The sequence below is a fragment of the Coloeus monedula genome, assembly GCF_965178545.1.
Source record: "Coloeus monedula genome assembly, chromosome: 5".
Classification (NCBI taxonomy): domain Eukaryota; kingdom Metazoa; phylum Chordata; class Aves; order Passeriformes; family Corvidae; genus Coloeus; species Coloeus monedula.
This window is the reverse complement of record NC_138785.1, coordinates 25,371,463-25,388,901: the sequence shown is the minus strand read 5'-3', so window position 1 is coordinate 25,388,901 and position 17,439 is coordinate 25,371,463. Positions and strand designations below refer to the sequence as shown.

The 17,439-nt window shown below is 43.1% G+C and overlaps 1 protein-coding gene across 3 annotated transcripts in view; it reads left to right on the top strand.

The window, feature by feature from the left end:
* The first annotated feature begins 8,620 nt into the window (after positions 1–8,620).
* Positions 8,621–17,439, top strand: part of FNIP2 (folliculin interacting protein 2) — a 50,444-nt gene continuing 41,625 nt past the window's right edge. For all 3 annotated transcript variants that reach the window (XM_082282221.1, XM_082282220.1, XM_082282219.1), the window contains exon 1: positions 8,621–8,886. In XM_082282221.1, the coding sequence (XP_082138347.1) occupies positions 8,792–8,886 (95 nt within the window). In that variant the 5' untranslated portion in view covers positions 8,621–8,791. The remainder of the gene's footprint in view (positions 8,887–17,439) is intronic.

Here is a 17,439-nt window from a genome sequence, read left to right as displayed (position 1 = left end):
TGAATAATTCCAGTCTTCCTAAGGCCTGACAACAAAATATGTTTCATCCCAAAGGTAGAATATCACAATAATTGCTCCAAGACAAATCTCTTTCAGACATTTGTGTTGACCAAGGGATGTGAGTACTACCAATACACTCGGTTGGGGCTTCTCAAGGTGTAGGATTCCCAAGCAGGGGAATGATTCAACATGGCCACATCCTATACTCAATGGCATCATGGGGGCAAGGCACATGTGGCAAAAATAGAAGGGGCAGAAGAGTGCTGGGGTTTGACTCCTGCAAACTTATAGTCGTTCTGGGAATGCTGCTGATCAAAATGAGCTTCTTTATTTCATTGACTCCTCCAATCTATCCCAGAAACCCATACATTCATTCTTTGATTCACTGTGTCCTCCAAAGGCTTTCTCCTCTAAGTCATGTCTGTATGTTTGGACTTGAACTTCCTCAAGCTGGTTTTCATCTATCTCAATATGTTCTCAATAATAGATGTGTCAGAGGGCAGTTGTAGTTCCTAGACTGAAGGAAAAGATAAAGTAGCATTGATATTAATAACTGCAGTCCATATACTGCATTGTAATCATTCCCACACATCTGCACAGATGTTGGGTAGGAGAGGTGGTTGGCATGGAGTGCTGTTACACATTGCATCTGGGAACCCTTAACTGAAGGAAAAGCCATCTGCTACCATCTGGGAACACTTAGTGAGAAATCAGTGGAACCACACTAAGGCATTTCTCTTTCTGAGCCAGGTCATGCAGCTGTGTCAGGGATTTCACATGCTCCACGATGTCAGAGGCCACCAAAGCTTTGAGTCATCTGTAATTCACGAGGCATTTGGCCACGGTCACTGGCTGGGATATTTTGATCATTACACTTAGCATAGATGAGGTGCCGTGGTGTAGAAGTTGTCTCACCAGCAATGGGCACTTGCCACCCAGAAAGCCAAATGTATCCTGGACTACGTTAAAAGCAGCGTGGCCAGCAGGACAAGCGAGACTATTCCACCCTTCTACTCTGCCCTTGTGAGACCCCACCTGCAATGCTGCATCCAGCTCTGAGAGTCCCCAGCACAGGAAGGACATGAACCTGTTAGAGCGAGTGCAGAGGAGGGACACCAAGATCATGTTAGGGATGGAGGGATGATTACGGGACCTCTTCTATGAGGAAAGGGTGAGAGAGCTGAGATTGTTCAGCCTGGAGAGGAGAGGGCTCTGAGGGAGAACTTAATGCAGCCTTTCAGTACTTCAGGGGGCCTATAAGAAAGGCAGGGACAAACCTTTTAGTAAGGCCTGTTGTGATATGACAAGGGGTAATGGTTTTAAACAGAGGAAGGGTCAATTTGGATTAGATAAAAGAAAGAAGGTTGTTACAATGAGGGTGGTGAAACACTGGAACAGGTTGCCCCGAGAGGTGGGAGATGCATAATCCCTGGAAACATTCAAGGCCAGGTTGGACAGGGGTGTGCACTACCTGATCTAGTTGAAGACGTCCCTGCTCATTGCAGGGGGGTTGGACTGCAAGACCTTTAAAAGTCCCTCCCAACCCAAAATATTCTATGATCTCAGTGAGTCAGTTGCTAGCCAAGTGAGTACAGTCTAGAGGAGATTTCTTTAGCAGACATCAGAGTAAAGTGTGTGTTGTTGGTGTGTGTCCCCCGCAAGAGCTGTTGGCAGCTTCCTCTCAGGAAGAAGCAGTGATTCATTCTTCCAGGAGTAGACTTATTCAGTCCCTGCAGTTTTTTTACTGGTGAAGTTGGAATAGTCTAGATTCTAGATGAGTAATTTTTTTTACACTAGTTGCTTGGAAGTCCTTATGTGCAAAGTACTTCAGAGGTACAAAGAAAGAGGCATCTCTGTGATAATTTGGAGACATGAGCTGAACAAGAGAGAAATCAAGTGATTTTCTCAGTGTCAGTAGGAGATTCTGGAAAATATGTGAGTTGAATTAATATCTCCCAAGCACTGCAGTAGCATAATTAGTTTCATATTAATTTATAGTCATTGGCAGATTGTAAAAAACAAGCATAGTGTGACTTCTGTCAAGAATTTACTGAGTGATCTCATGTTCAAATTCATATATTAAATTATACACTGAATTTATATACAAGTAACTTCTTACAAAGTCAGACTTACTTTATAAAGTCCTCTAAAATCTGTTTTTAAGCAGTAAAATCACCCCTTTGATCCTCTAATGCTTTGTGATATTGTAATTTCGAAATCTTTCCTATCACCAAAATACCTCTTATCTTTTGACACTTCCAATAGTTTATGTAGTAAATATCTGTAAAGCAGTACGTTGAAAATACTCACTATAATGTAATAATTGTCTGTTAATTTTTTAATTCAGCTATTTATTTATCCACACATACAGCTTTGGCTATCCAGTAAAGTAGTTTGAGTATTATTAATAGATAAATGTAGTGTGAGTGCTGAAATACTGAAGCAAATGGCTTCAAGTACAGGTCTCCCCTTCACCAAGTACATCATACTTGCTGGATTATGACCCTCCACCCTAACTAAACTCAAAGATCAGCCTGTTACAAAATATTTGGTTTTACCTCTTCTCCCCTCCCTGACTAAATAAGCAATCATTGATAAATGCATAGAAATGTATATCGCATTCTAAAACTGGTACTCTGATGGAATACACAATAAGCAAATTTATTTCATAATTGTTCTAGCCTGTAAAATTGCATCCACGAAAGAATAAACTGCAAAATGAAGATTATTTGTAGTTGTTGCAGATTGTGTTAAGATGGGCAAATATATACACATACAGACTAGGATTTTTTCTTTTTGTTTTTCTTGTCTTTGTTTTCATCTTTAAATCTGTGTTTGACACTGTGAAGAAAATAGAGGCTCAAATATGCTAATTTCACTGGAAAGTGAGTGCTTTGGCTCAGTGCATGACTGCATTGTCTAAGGATATTAAAAGCCATTTTGCTTTGTACAGAAGTAATTATATGTGGGGTTTTCATTGGACTGAACTGCAGCTTCAGAATATGGTGCAGTACTGATGGGATCCATCTGACAGGCAATTGAAACACATATCTCATCAGCTTTTCAGAACAGCTATCAAGAAGCTCCCAACATGCAAACATTCTTGGAAAGGATGCTTTCACTGCTTGCTGTGAAATAGAGCAGCCACTCAGCCTTCCCTGTGCCGTGTGACACACAGGGTGCATCATGTGCTGTTCCCATGTGACCTGGCACATCAAGCATGTCACTTCCATGAGAAGCACACGAGACAGAAAAAGTAATCTGGTTTTTTGCCATCAGGTTTATTGTTACCCATCTGCATCAAGTCTTTTTCTGCATAAAATTGAATAAAGAGATCCCAGATTAAACTCATACTGAGCAGTTATTAACCCCGTGCAGATTCCTCTAAATTGAATTAAAATGTAATATTAAACAATGAAAGAACCACATGTTCTTGTCTGAGGATGTTTTAAAAAGAAAATTTTTCCATACAGAGCTGACATGACAAAACCTGAAAATAAAGTCATGCATTTACTTGTCACTACCTTTCAGATATGCTGATCCCTGAAAAATGCTTAAGAACCAAGCGAGAATAAGCAGACTTTTTGGTTGTGTATCTTATGTCTGCTTAAAACACGTTTTAGAGGCAACTATTCAGAGTAGTATTTAGGACCTCAGGATGTGAGGAGGCATGGAAGAGAGTGCCTGTGACTTCTGACAACAGTAGAAGCCATGGCTTGCAAGGAGAGGCCCAAAGTGTCAGCTAGCAGCTGGTCACTGCTGCAGCATTGCAGGATATCAGTTTTGTTGCTAAAATCCTGCCCTCAGTTTTGATACAAATGTATGTCCTGATATTAATGCAATTTCATGTAAATGCATGTTTATCACAGTTACTACCAAAAGGTATTGAAATACCAATTATGATGACTGCAGTCTTTCTTATGTAGAAAATGTTTTTGGTCTGCACCTAATGTGGGTAGGATGGAGTCCAAGGTGAACTGCACCTGCATGGACTTAAAGACAAGAGTGCAACCAGCAAATAGGAAGGCCCATGGCAGATTTCACCTTTGAAAATCTGGGACATGAGGATTTCCAGCTAGACTTTGGATGGAGTCCTAGGCAGGAGAGTCACAAATACAATCTACCAATGTTAAGAACTTTGTTGAGAAGAGGAACCAAACCAGGTTCCAAACACGTGTTTGAACATTCACAGGTATGTACATTTTCAGGCTCTTCTGGAGGAAAAAGTAGTGTACCCTTGCTTTAGGAAATTTGGCAAGATACATATGTACAGTAATGATTTCAGAGTATTGTAAATACTTATTACCTTCACACAATCCAATTCTCTCCATATTACTTGATATTTATATTGTGGTGATTAAAAGAAGACATTCCTCATCTGGCCATTCCCTTTGCCTCTAACACCAAAGACTATTGAAAACTAAACGTTTCATTACATACATCAATATTTCCCAGTAATGTTAAAACAATTAAATTAATATTTCCCTTCAAACTGTCTTTGGTTTTTAACTGACTGTGTGTTCCATGTAAAAAGACAGGGAAACTGCTTATCTGTATTATGGCAGCACCTTTGTGGCTCTGTTCAGGGACTGGGGAAAGTTGCTGCAGCAACAGCTCAAGTTATGTAATGCTTCAATGAAGGATGAGTAAGCTGGTTTGCAGGGGGCTGCAATCCCAAGCTTTCTTTTTTCAGTTTCTGTCTCTGCTTGTGAAGTGAGATACATTTTACAATAGGTTTTTAAATCCTCTGTGGAGAGCAATTTAGATTTAATGTGCTAAATAGTAATAACAACAATATGGAAGGAGAATAATTCTAGGTATTTCCTAATACCACATTTTACTTGGCATGTTTGAATTGGCATTAAAAACTTGATTTTATTTATTTTACAGAATCAAAAATATTGCTGATGCATTGCAAAGGGTAGCAAGACTTATCTGTGTTCACGTAACCTAAACAGCATGAATTACCACACCAAGCAGTAAATCATTAACAACCATCTTGGATTAACAAACTTTTTGTTAAATCTTCAGAGTTTACTTGTTCTGGCCTCTGGCTTCTCTTTGCAGTACCTCCAAAGCCTAGTTCTGACAACAGAAATTTTGGATTTGTGCATTTAGGACTGAGCAGAGTGGAAGGAAAGCATCCATAAAGGAACTCAACATTTTGTCCAGGTATAAGTGATGGGGAGGTGAAGTGTGACTTAGGAGACTTGGCTTTTAATCCTGCCTGTCCTGGCTATCAAACCTGGATACTTTTTCAGGAGAGAATCTATAGAGAAATTTATGCCCTATGAAACACTGATCTGCTTTTCTAAGCATTCAGCTATCCCAGGATATGAATGATCCTTTTTATGTATTGACAGTTTCCTATCAAAGTCACATCTATTTCTGCATTGAGAATCTGGCTCCTTTTCTGACTGAACCTTAAACAATTAACTTGTCTTTCTCTGCACAGAAAGAGTCTGACCCTCAGGCAGAATATCAGTTTTTGATTTTTAAATGCCATTTTTATTTCCTATATTTCCTAGAAGAGTGAGGGCTGTAGACACCCTATCTTGCTGTAAATTATCGTTTCTTGACAGCTGGTATGGCTTTTTTCTTTACATCTGCTCATATTTTGCACTCTGGGGTTAGTGAAAAATCACTGCATTTGCTTTGCCAGGTGTTCTTTGTAGCCAAACTCTCTTTGGGGTGTGACAGTGTGTACTTATTGTGAAAATTATTTTGTACTCCTTTGCTGATTCTGCTGTTTTCCCTTCTTTATTTTTTTTTTCCAGAAATAGCCTTCAGAACAAAGGTGTCTTAATGTGTTGTTATCAATTTCAGTAGTGATGGTCACACACATTAAGAGAAAACACTGGAAAGTAATTTTGCACTGAGCATCAGCCAACATGTACGGTGCATTTACACTGCTATTTGTGAAGCCAGTATCCCAATTGTCTTTACTGACTTTGTCTTGCTTCACATTTTGGAGTGGCATGCGGGCATACAAGGTGGATCATTTTCAGATGAAACTAAACCAGATATTTTTCAGAAACACATTCAGCATTCTCCAACCACTGACATGCATTCTGCTGACAGGACCAGACTGCAACCGGTCCGAAATAAAACACTGTAAAATGTTTGTGGTGTGGACATTGGGAGACAACTGGTTGTCACTCTGTGACTCTGCCCCCACTGGTCAGCACTCCTTGCTAACACTGATGGACCACAGAGTGGCAGCCATGGTGTTTGCAACATTTAAGTTTCTCAGGACTGTTCTTAGAGAAATGCAGTCCAGTGATTATTTCTGGAGCTGGACACCTAAATTCTCATTTATGTTGATTACTGTGTCAACTATGATGTCTTTCATCTTGTCCATCCACACCCTGCTATTCACTTCCCTTTCCATGTGCTGCCATCATTGTACCCTCTCTCTTCTGTCCTTCAGCTTTGGTTGAGTGGATTGACTCTAATGACTGGGGGCATTTGGTGATTATGGTGGAAATAAAGAATCAAAAGCGGTAACAACATCCCAGCTGAAAGATTTACATTGGGTATTCAGTCTCACAGATGAAGTGGTCAAAGCCCTTCTGAGAATGGACCTCTGTACAGGATCAATTGAGCATTACAAGATTCAATCTGGTGTTATCGAGGGTTCAGCTGATCAGATTATCAGGCCACTAGACAGTCACCTCTTATTTTAAAGAGAAATCAGCTTCTCCAGATGGTGAAAGGCTGACTCCAAAATACATCCACCACCTCTTCTACCACTACTGGATGTTGAGTTTGCAGACAACTATTGTAGTGATTCATTACAACTATTATAATAACCACCATTCTCCGTGTCTCATCTTCCAGTTTCCTAAAAAGTGCAGGAAGTTACTGTGATTCTGCTTTTCCTGGGGTTTTGGGGGTTTTGTTTGTTTGGTTGGTTTTTGTCACTATGCAGTGACTTAGCTGGTTGAAAAGGAGCATTTGAAGTCATGTTCTCTTGGTAGGTACATCAAGGTGTCATCCTGCTGCTGGGCAAAACTACACAATTTTCCCTTAAATTAAACAAACAAACATAAAGTCTCAAGTGATACCTAAATACTGTAGCCTCAACTAATTATTTGTGAATGGAATCGATCTGTTAAATAGAATTGAGTGAAAATAGGCACCATCATCCCAGCAGACCTACCTTCCTGCAAATATATTGCTGCTTGCCTGGTCAAAGACTAAAGTAAAAGTTCAGATTCCCTGAGGGAATCACAGTATTTCTACAATTATATGCCAGGGATTTCTCCATTACAGATATTCTAGCCCTGACTCAGAAAAAAATCAGGTGAAAACCTTCCTGGACCAGACACCATGATTGGTGCATGGAGCAAAATGAGGGATGTAAGCTTCCTGAAACCCAATGGATTTTTGTCAATCTGGGGGTTTCGCTGGTATGAGGAAGATGGGAGGCCACTTGGACGCCACATTCTGCTGTCAGCCCAAACAAGGAAACAGCCCCTTCTGATGCAGGCAATGCTTTGTTCTTGCTTCACTGCACAAATACATCGTTGTAAGTCACAAACACATGATTTACATGTGTGCACACACAGGGCACACATATGTATGCAAACACAGTTCTATATACAGAGCAATGTGTTGTAAAAGACACATTATCTGTGTGTGGATGTGGACAAAAAACTCAACATAAGCCGGCTGTGTGCTTGCAGCCCAGAAAGCCAAGCAAATCCTGGGCTACATCAAAAGCAGTGTGGCCCCAGCAGGTCAAGGGAGGTGAATTTCCCCCTCTGCTCTGCTCTCATGAGATCACACCTGGAGAACTTCATGCAGTTCTGGTGTCCCCAACATAAGGAGTTGGAACTGTTGGAACAAGTCCAGAGGAGTGCCACAAGGTTAAGAGGACTGGAGCACCTCCCCTACAGAGACAGGTTGAGAGAGTTGGGGCTGTTCATCCTGGAGATGAGAAGGTTGTGTGGAGACCTCATAGCAACCTTCCAGTATCTGAAGAGGTCTACATGGAAGCTGGAGAGCGTCTTCAACAGGAACTGTAGTGATAGGACTAGGAGTAGTGGGTTCAAACTGAAACAAGGGCAATTTAGGTTAGATATTAGAAAGAAATTCTTTACTGTGAGGGTGGTGGGGAGCTGGAACAGGTTGTTCAGGGAGGTTATGGATGCCCCAACCCTGGAGATGTTCAAAGCCAGGTTGGATAAGACCTTGGTAAACGTGGTCCAGTGGGAGGTGTCCCTGCCCATGGCACTGCAGTTTGTGACTAGATTACCTTTAAGGCCCTTTCCAGCCCCTTCCCACGTGCTCTCCGGTTCCATGTATCCGCGCTCACCGCGGGGGCGGCGCACACCGCGGCACATCCCGCACACGCGGCCCGGCCGGGCCCTGTCCCTTTAAGGGCCGCCCCCGCGCCTTACCACGTGCTGGGGGCGGGGCGGGGGCGCCGCGCAGCCAATGGGGGCCGCCCGAGGGGCGCGGCGCTACCGGGCTCCGGCCCCGTCTCCCGTCTGCCGGCGGCGTGGGGAGCGCTGCCCTGCCCGGTGCGTCCTGCCCGGTGCGCGGCCGGGGTCAGTGCCGCCGGCCGGGAGCGCTCGGCCTCTCGGTCAGGTGACGGGCGGCCGCCGGGACCGGCGCGGCTGAGCGGGCCGGCGCTCCTTTCGCCTCGCCTCGCCTCGCCTCGCCTCCGCGGAATGCTGGGCGGCTCCGCAGCGGCTCCGGGGATGCTGCCGCGGCCGCCGCCGCTCGCCGCCCGCTGAGCCGCTGCAAGGGGCGCGGCGGGGCCGCCGCCGGGCGGGGCGGCGGCATGGCCCCCACCTTGCTCCAGAAGCTCTTCAACAAAAGGGGCGGCGGCGCGGCGGCCCCCCACGGCCGGGCTCCGGGGGAGGGGCCCGCCTTCAGGTGAGTGCGGCGGCGGGGCGGGCGGCGGTGGGCCCCGGGGGCTGCCCCCGCGGGGCGGCAGAGAGGCCGGCGTGGGGCGCAGGTGTGCCGCAGCCCCCGCAGGGTCCCCCGCCGCGGAGTTTCCGGGGGAGCGGCCGGGGGGAAGGGGGTGCGGCGGGAGCACGGCCGCGCCGGGGTGGCTCTTCTCCCGCCTTTCCCTGTCGTTGGAGCTCTCAGCCATTTTCTGCGCGAGTTGGCCGTGGCACGCCCGGGAGCCTGGGGCGCTCGCCCCTCGGCAGCGGTCGGGGAGAGCCGCCGGGCCCCCTGTCTGGCGTTTGTGGGCAGTTGCTGTGATAACTCGTGCCCGGGTCTCATCAGCACAGGAAAATTAAGAAACGGCTTAATTGTTGTGACCTAAATACACGTGCGCAGTCTGGTGACCCGCTAAGCATTAGGCACCTTTCACTGCTCCCCGCTTTTGATAGCGCACATGCTGAAAGGTGAGGTTCAGTAGCTGTCGTTGCTTCAGGGTTCATGTGTATAACCTTTATGTAATATTGAATTTCTGTGTAACATTGAATTGTTAGTGTTTTCTGAACCTTCGGGGACAGTGTTTTGCTCGGGCTGGTGCTTTGGAGCTTTGTTCGTGTGACATCTGTGCTGCTCACAAGACCGAGCGGCCCGGTGAGCACAGTGACAATCACATGCATGCCCGGTAACCTCTGTGCCTGTTTTTCTGTGCGGCATGAGTTGACTGGTCTTGTGATCAGATGGTACACAGGGTTGAATTGGAATCTGGGCTTTCACTGCTGAAACTACTAAGGATGGTGAGGGAGAGCGATGGACAATATTTCGACCCACAAAATGCCATAGTGCCAAGTATGAAAGATCACAGTCGTGGAGCCATTATAATTTCAAAGGTGGTCTATGCAGGACCATTTGTGTGGCTAAAGTTGCATGATCGTGGAGACAAATGGTGTAAGATGAAAATGTCAATATATTTGGGTTACAAGGTGATTCCTTTGAAAGTGATTTGTCACAGTATTGGAGCTGCGTTCATATTAGAGAACAAATCTGGTGAATGTTGTGTTGCTGTTGAGTCTATATGTTGTACGTGTAACTGCAGGTTACTTCTGTGTAACTGCTACTTACTTCTTGTAGCACTTACCTTATGGGTTAAATATCTCCTCTAATATGGAAGAAACCAGTTTTCTGTTATTTTTTTCCCCTAAGATATTCAACACTTGGTTTTCAGTTTGAGTAACATATAAATGATGTGACACTTCAAATAAAAACTGTTATAATAAAAATACTACTGTAAGTACCCTTCACTCTTTTTATCCCCTATTTTCCCTCATTCCCTTTGTATCTGACTTCTTTTGACAAACCTATGGTTAATAAAATTGTTTGAAATATTTTACGTGTGAATGGGTTTTTTTTTTATTTGTTAATATTAAATTCTTCCTTACGACTTTTAAATATGCTGTAATGCTTTTTCTTTCTTCCTGGTGATCTGTTCATGATCTGCAGGAGCATACTTACAGGGTCTTAGAAGCTCTGCTGCAATGCTTTTAATAGACTTTCTGTTGAACAGTAATCTCTGTTTGAGTGGAGAGATGTGATTTGACCTAAGTAAAGCAGGAGACTTAATCCTTTGGTAGCTTCTGTATTAAGCATATACTGCCAGTCAATGTTAGATGTAAAGTGGCAGAATCATTTTCTAATGACAAGACTGTCTTTCTAAGGATTTTTAGTTAGTTTTATTCTTTCCAGGTTTTGTTAAGTGAGGTCTGTCCACATTCAATATGTCTTGCAGTGTTTAGCTTTGTTAAGGAGCCCTGTAAAACCAGTAACAATCTCTATCCTTGGACTTTCAAGTGTTATGAAAGCCTTGAAAGCTTAAGTGTATTCACACACCCTCCTTACCCTGAACAACAGAGGAATTACCAGAAATCTCTTTAGTAGATAATGCCTCCTCAAATTAATGTAATTTGACAACGTTTTTCAGCTGCATTGTTGGGACGCTTTGTGTTTCCTGGTCTTCCCAGGAACACCAGGAAAAGTTCTGTTGAAGAGGTCCATCAACCAGGCTTGAGGTTTACCTGTAACAAGTACTGTATGTGCTGGTTCTGTTGCACTCTCATTTGATGGCAGATAAATCTTGGCCAGAGGTCCCCGCTGTTTTGTCTCTTTGGCTCTGAAGGAAACATCGAGCTTCAAGGTCCATGCTGCTTACCATGATGAGCTGGCACAGCGTCAAAGAGGAAGAGACATGGTGCCTATAGATGAATGTGGAGCCACAGGAAATTATTTCCTGGGTGCATGAACATAAGCATATTAATTTGGCTCAGGAGTGCTCTTTTAAAGAAAACCTCTAAATTGTCTCCACTAACTGCACTTTGGCTCACAAAGCCAAGTGGCTTCGGTACGTAAACTGGATTCCTGTTGGAATGAATGAAATTAGGAAGTGTATTCCAACCACTAATGGGTATTCAGGCCCTGGGACCGTACTACAGCTGATCAAAAATAAAAAACTCCAGAACACGGACAGTCAGATCCTTAGCACCAATTAATGCACTCTGTGGAGCTAGTCTGGTTGGGCTGCACTACATGTTCACATGAGCACAACCCTTACCTGCTGGGTGAGGAGAATGTAAACATGACGTGTAGATGCTAATACAGAACTATTAGGATAGTAGGACTTTCCACTGGCCCAGGCCTCCCTTCAAGATAATGGAAGTATGAAGTGGTGGAAGGGTAGTAGTTAGAATTAAAGAGTAGCTTAGCTCTTTTTTTACAAAAAGAGAAATTATAAACCAGCTGGAGAAAAGGTGTGTATTAGTGAGATATTACATTTTGTTCTAAGCAGTTTTGTACACAGACTTGAGCTTCTGTTTTTTTACTGCTGCCTCTTGCCTCGCTTAACTGAATATATACATATGTGTGTGTATGTGTAATACATATGTAAAGATGTATGTGTGCATATGCACGTACCCCTTTCAACAGAGACACTTAAGTGGCTGTAATTCAATATATTTCTCCTTAGACTCTGAGGCTCTGGGGAAACCCTAATTACTTTGTGTGCGAGCAATGTGTATTTATGTGGATAAATTCCCCTGAAACTGCTTATTTCCTTATCAAATGTTACTTCCCTTACAAGATTGGTTTAGTGTAGTTTGTACAATTTTTTGGAGTGCTACCAGGGTCATCTGCCCAGCAGAATCATAGAACAGCTCATGCTGGAACAGACCTTAGAGATCATCTAATTCCAACCCCTGCTGCCTTGGACAAGGATATCTTCCACTAGACCAGATTGATCAGACCCCCATCCAGCCTGCCCTTCAACATTTCCAGGGATGGGGCATCCACCACTTTTCTGGGCAAACTCTTCCAGTGTCTCACCGCCCTCACAATAAAGAATTTTTCCTAATATCTAGTCTAAACCTATTTTCCTTGTTTGAAGTCGTTCCTCCTTGTCCTGTTACTACATGCTTTTTAAAATATTCTCTCTGCATATTTCTTACAGGCTCCTTTCAGGTACTGAAAGGCAGCAACTAGGTCATCCTGAAGTCTTGTCTTTTTCAGACTGAGCAGCCTCAGTTGTCTTAGCCTTTCCTCATAGGAGAGATGCTCCATCCCGCTAAGCATGTGTCCCTCCTCTGGACTTGCTCCATCAGGTTCATGTCCTTCCTGTGCTGGGGACCCTCAGAATGGGATGCAGCACTGCAGGTGGGATCTCACAGGTGTAGAGAAGAAGGGCAAAATAGTCTCCCTTGCCCTGCTGGCCACGCTGCTTTTAATGTAGTCCAGGATACATTTGGCTTTCTGGGCTGAAAGTGCACATTGCTGGGTTGTGTCCAGCCTCTCACCCAGCAGCACCCCTGAGTCCTTCTGGGCAGGGCTGCTCTGAATCTGTTCATCCCCCAGCCTGGGTTGATACCAGGGTTTGCCCTGACCCAGGTGCAGCACCTGGCACTTTTTCTTGTTAAACCTCATGAGATTCCCATGGGCCCACTTCTTGAACTTGTCCAGGTCCCTTGGACTGGCATCCCATCCTTCAGGTGTGCAGACAAGCACAGCTTGGCGTTGTCTGCAAATTTGCTGAGGGCGTACTCAATTCCATTGTTGGTATTCCCCAAGGGACACCACTTGTCACTGATGGCCATCAGGACTCTTAGCCATTGACCACTGCCCTCTGGATGTGATGGTCCAACCAATTCCTTACCCACTGAACACTCCATTAAGTTTTAGGGATTACATAGGATGTAAGCACACAGTATCTCAAGACTAGAATGTCTCAAGTGCTAAGCATATATTTGAGTAAGGTATTGGGGGTGTTCTTAAGGAAATTGATGTGCGTTCCAGATAGTTTGATTTTACTTAAACTGATAGCAGTTTTTCTGTAATTGTATTTACCTGATTTTAGAAGAAATTTCCCATCAGTGCTTTTCTATACTTTTCAGCATTAAATCTGAGGTTTTCCTTAAGCTGCAGGTTCAGACTTCACCTTAATTTTGGTCTTTGATTTGGTTTTGGGGTTTTTTTAAATGAAAATAAATGTCTTGGAGTTTTTGGAAGGCTGCTTTCACTGCTGAATGTGTAATTTCTGCATTGCAACCTGATATGAAATTTCTTTGATATTGGTGTGTTTAGTGAAGGACTATTGTAAAGTAGGGAATAACCTCATTTTATGTGTTTTTTTAAAAAGAAAGGTTGTATTATTTCAGCTGTGTCTGAAACCTGCATACAGTCTATTTCTTCAGCTTTAAGTATCAGCTGCTCCTTCTGGTGTCTGTAATGGAACGGATGTCATGTTGTAGCTGCAGGATATCTATCTGGTAACAGTTTGTTAGCTTTGGTATATGAGATCATTTGTTTGGCAGCTGGTACTAGTGATTCCTTTGGTCATAGTGCTGAAATGCTTGGTGAGATCCTACTTGCTAAGCATTATTTCACAGCATTTGTTACCAGCCTGGCAATGTTCCACCTTCTGAAAAAGGAAAGAAAGCAGCAGTGAGCTTGGAGTCTGCTTGCATGTCAGTTTGTTTAAATGAAACACTCCTCGGAATGTTCTTGTGACCTGACTGGGTTTTTTCTTGAGCTTCTTGCAGTTTTGTGGAGATCCACACATCAATAACGCTACTGAGCACACATGTGCATCTTCGTACATGGAAATATCCTTAAACATCTGTCTGTAAACCCTTCAAAAAGCATTTGAAAGAAAATCACTGTTTTATATGCTGTAAAAGGGCAATCCAGCCCACGGCTGTATCTGAGCATGGGGGCAAGAAAGGTGAAAGAGCAAGTCTAAACCATACACCATTTCACTGACAGCTGAAGGTGAGCCTTAAGATGCAGTATTTCACCTCTGTGCTGGCATTAGTCTTTCATCAGTAAAATGACCTAAAGAATAAGTTCTGCAGAAAGAGGTTTATTACAGTCTCACTCAAGAAAGCAGCTTAGAGAAGAAGTGATTGAAAGTATGGTCTTTTGACATGGAAACCACACTTCCAGCCTGGGGCTTTTTTGAAGGAAAACAAACAAGCCCCAAGTCCTCTAGTTTTGAGCTTTGCAGGAACTAAGGCCATTCTTCTTTAGTTGTTTGGGTTTCCCTTCCCCTAAACGCTGCTGTCACTGAACAACCTCTTGGTTTCCTCTAGCTTTGCTCTGAGACTAGCTCAATCTCTCTTAAAGTTGCAAGAAGGCACCCTGTTTCTTGGTTGTTTTTTTTTTTTTTTCTTTGCCACAAATGACTAAAAAATTGTGTGGAAATGCATAACCTATTGGCATTCTGAGAGGGGTGGATGTACCCTGGTTATTTAATTTAATGCCATGAAAAGATGCATTATTGCCTGACAGTCAAATCAGTTTTGCCTGTAGGTTACCTTATTTCTGATTTACAGGTAACTTTTCCATGGAGTTCCATGCATTGATTCTTAAACTGGTCTGCAGTTTGATAGTAGGTGCTTGATTCCTTACACTTAGGGCACTTTTGCTGTTGACATGCCCAAAACTGGGTGAGTGAGTACTGTGCCACATACTATGCTCAGTGGGAAGTGTTTTGGGGAATAGTAGCAGCAGAAAGCCTTGGAGGTGTCTCTCCTTGTTGAAAGCAGGAAACACTGCAATTTAACATGGTGATGCTAATGCTGTAAGGGAATACCTGTTGACATAAATGGCTTGATGTGAATGAGCAAATAAAGCTGCTTGGGGCTGAAAAATGTGGACAAGCATTCATAAAAGCTGAATTTGTAGAGAGACATTTTTAAAACTGATGCAGAGCTTTGTTGCAAGCAGATGCTGGCTTCACGTAAACTTAGATAAACTTTGTAGCTTTTCTTATGTAAACAAAGTTGCAAAATAGCTTTATTAAAATTTAAGGGAAAGGAAGGTGGAAGAGTTTTGACAAAAATGTTTTAGTCATTAGTCATCATGTCATCCCACTTCCATGTTGTGGGATGTAGGTGTTTCCAATGCATGTCCTTTAGCTGTTGCTTTGGTCTGAGCAGTGAGTAACAGCAGAGCAAATGCCCTGAGGGAGTAGATGCGACAAAGTAGCTGGGGTTAGGGGGGACAGAAAATGGAGTAATTTTTCTCATATAAGTAATTCCTTGTTCTGACATTTCAGTATTATTGAAATTGCTGAGGACTTGTTTTGCAAAGAAAATTCTTTAAATACTAATGCTCACTACATGTGCTACAAACCTTGGTGATGTACCTGTTCCTTTAAGAATTCCTTCTGACACTAACAATCATGTACTTTCATCCTGTACTTTGCACCTTAGTGATGTTCATGGAGAAGCTTCTGAAGAGTAGATTCAGTTCTGGAGCCATGTGTTGTGCTTTATGATTTGTTAAGAGTTACTTCTAAGTGCACCCTTGATTAAGAGCCCACTGTTGTCTTGTATGCAGCTTAGATGAAATGTTGTAAGAAGAATGTTCTTAGGCTGTCCTAATTACCAGTATTTGCTATGTGAAGGTTTCCATGGGTACACTTCTTAGGCAAAAGATGAGGAATGCAGTTCTGTAGGGTGGTGGTGAACAGGCTTGCTAGAGAGAATAAGCAAGAAAAGGAGGACTTTGAATGGGTACTTGTGTGAAGACAGTAAATATCTGTCTGCACTCTTTCAGTGTGCTTCCTGTGATAGTGTCAGATTACTGCTGATCTGACTAACAGGCGTGGACACGGCAGGTCACCTTTGCCTGCTATGAATTAGCTCCTCTGTGTGTGCTCCCCCTATGCTGCTTTTTAATCTTCATGCTCAGGTTCTTCCCTGTTCTGCTCTCTCCCCGCCTTAACAGTGCCTTTCTCAAGTCTCTCCATTTGCCCTGTTTGTCTGGGTTTGCCACTCGAATACCTTAGTAATGTCATGCTTTAGTATGCAAGGCTGGGATCACAAGACAAGCTACTGTGCAGGCTACAAGGCAAAGTGTTCTGAGGCACTGAGAGGACGAGCTTAGGAGCTCTGTCAACAGTGCCCGTGTCTTCCCCATGTCGAGTAGGGCAAGGGCAGGTGCGTTTACCTGACCTGCAGCTGAAATGTCTGTGGTCAGTCAGCACACTTCTGGGTATTGCTGGGGTTCTTCGAATAGTACTGATAAATGGGCATGAGGGCTTTACATCACTCTTGTTGCTGAGTTAAAACTGAGTCATGATTTTGCTTCCATGGACTGTGCTGAAGTGAAGCTTGAGCTGTGTGTGATGTAATTACTGAATCAGTATGGAGCTTTCTCTGCAGGATGCTCTCACTTCAGTGCAATACAGCTCAACTTTTCTCCTCCAAGGTGCTCAGAGAAGTTTTAGGTGTGCTAATGAAATCAACCGTATTAAGTAAACAATCTGACAATATTTATTTTTCTAATAGAGGTGCTAGCAGTCTGCATTTGGTATTAGCACTCTCAAACTAGAAATCTGAACACAGTAGTACTTAATTTTTTGTAATGGAATCGGGAAGTTTTTTGCAATAACAACTCTTAGCTTTTGCTTTCATTGTGTTTACTGATTTTTATGAAAGAAAACAGAGGCTTGAATGAACTCAGTGCTCTGAATTTCTGTGCAGAGTATTTGCACTGAATTCTGAATCTGGATGTTATCCAACACCTGAAATTGCTCAGCTCTCAGGGTTAGGTTTGTTAATGCACAGCTCCAGGAGTACAGAAAATCTGAGCAGAGTACAGTAAAGTTTTTCAAACCCCAGAGAGAAGGCTCTACAAACTGTTGAAATCATAGTTCTGAGCAAGTTATTCTTAAATTATTATTATTTCACTGAATGTGGATAATTTTACGGAATGTAATATGATGTTGTAATGTTAAAGCCCTCGCTGGGCTGTAAAAGACAGTTATTAGAACTTTTCTAAATCTGCAATTCACAGAAATTAGTTTATGTTCAGACAATGTTGTATCTTTTGCTTTTCTATGGGAGCACACGAGCTTGTCCAACTATTGCTGAGCAGTTGAGTGCTCGTGTCTGTCATATTTCCTTGTCTTTCCTTTCACATTCCCTGAAAATGACCTTTTCAAATCTTCCCATTTAACAGTCTGCTCTCTAACTTGCACTCTAAAATGGGTTGTAC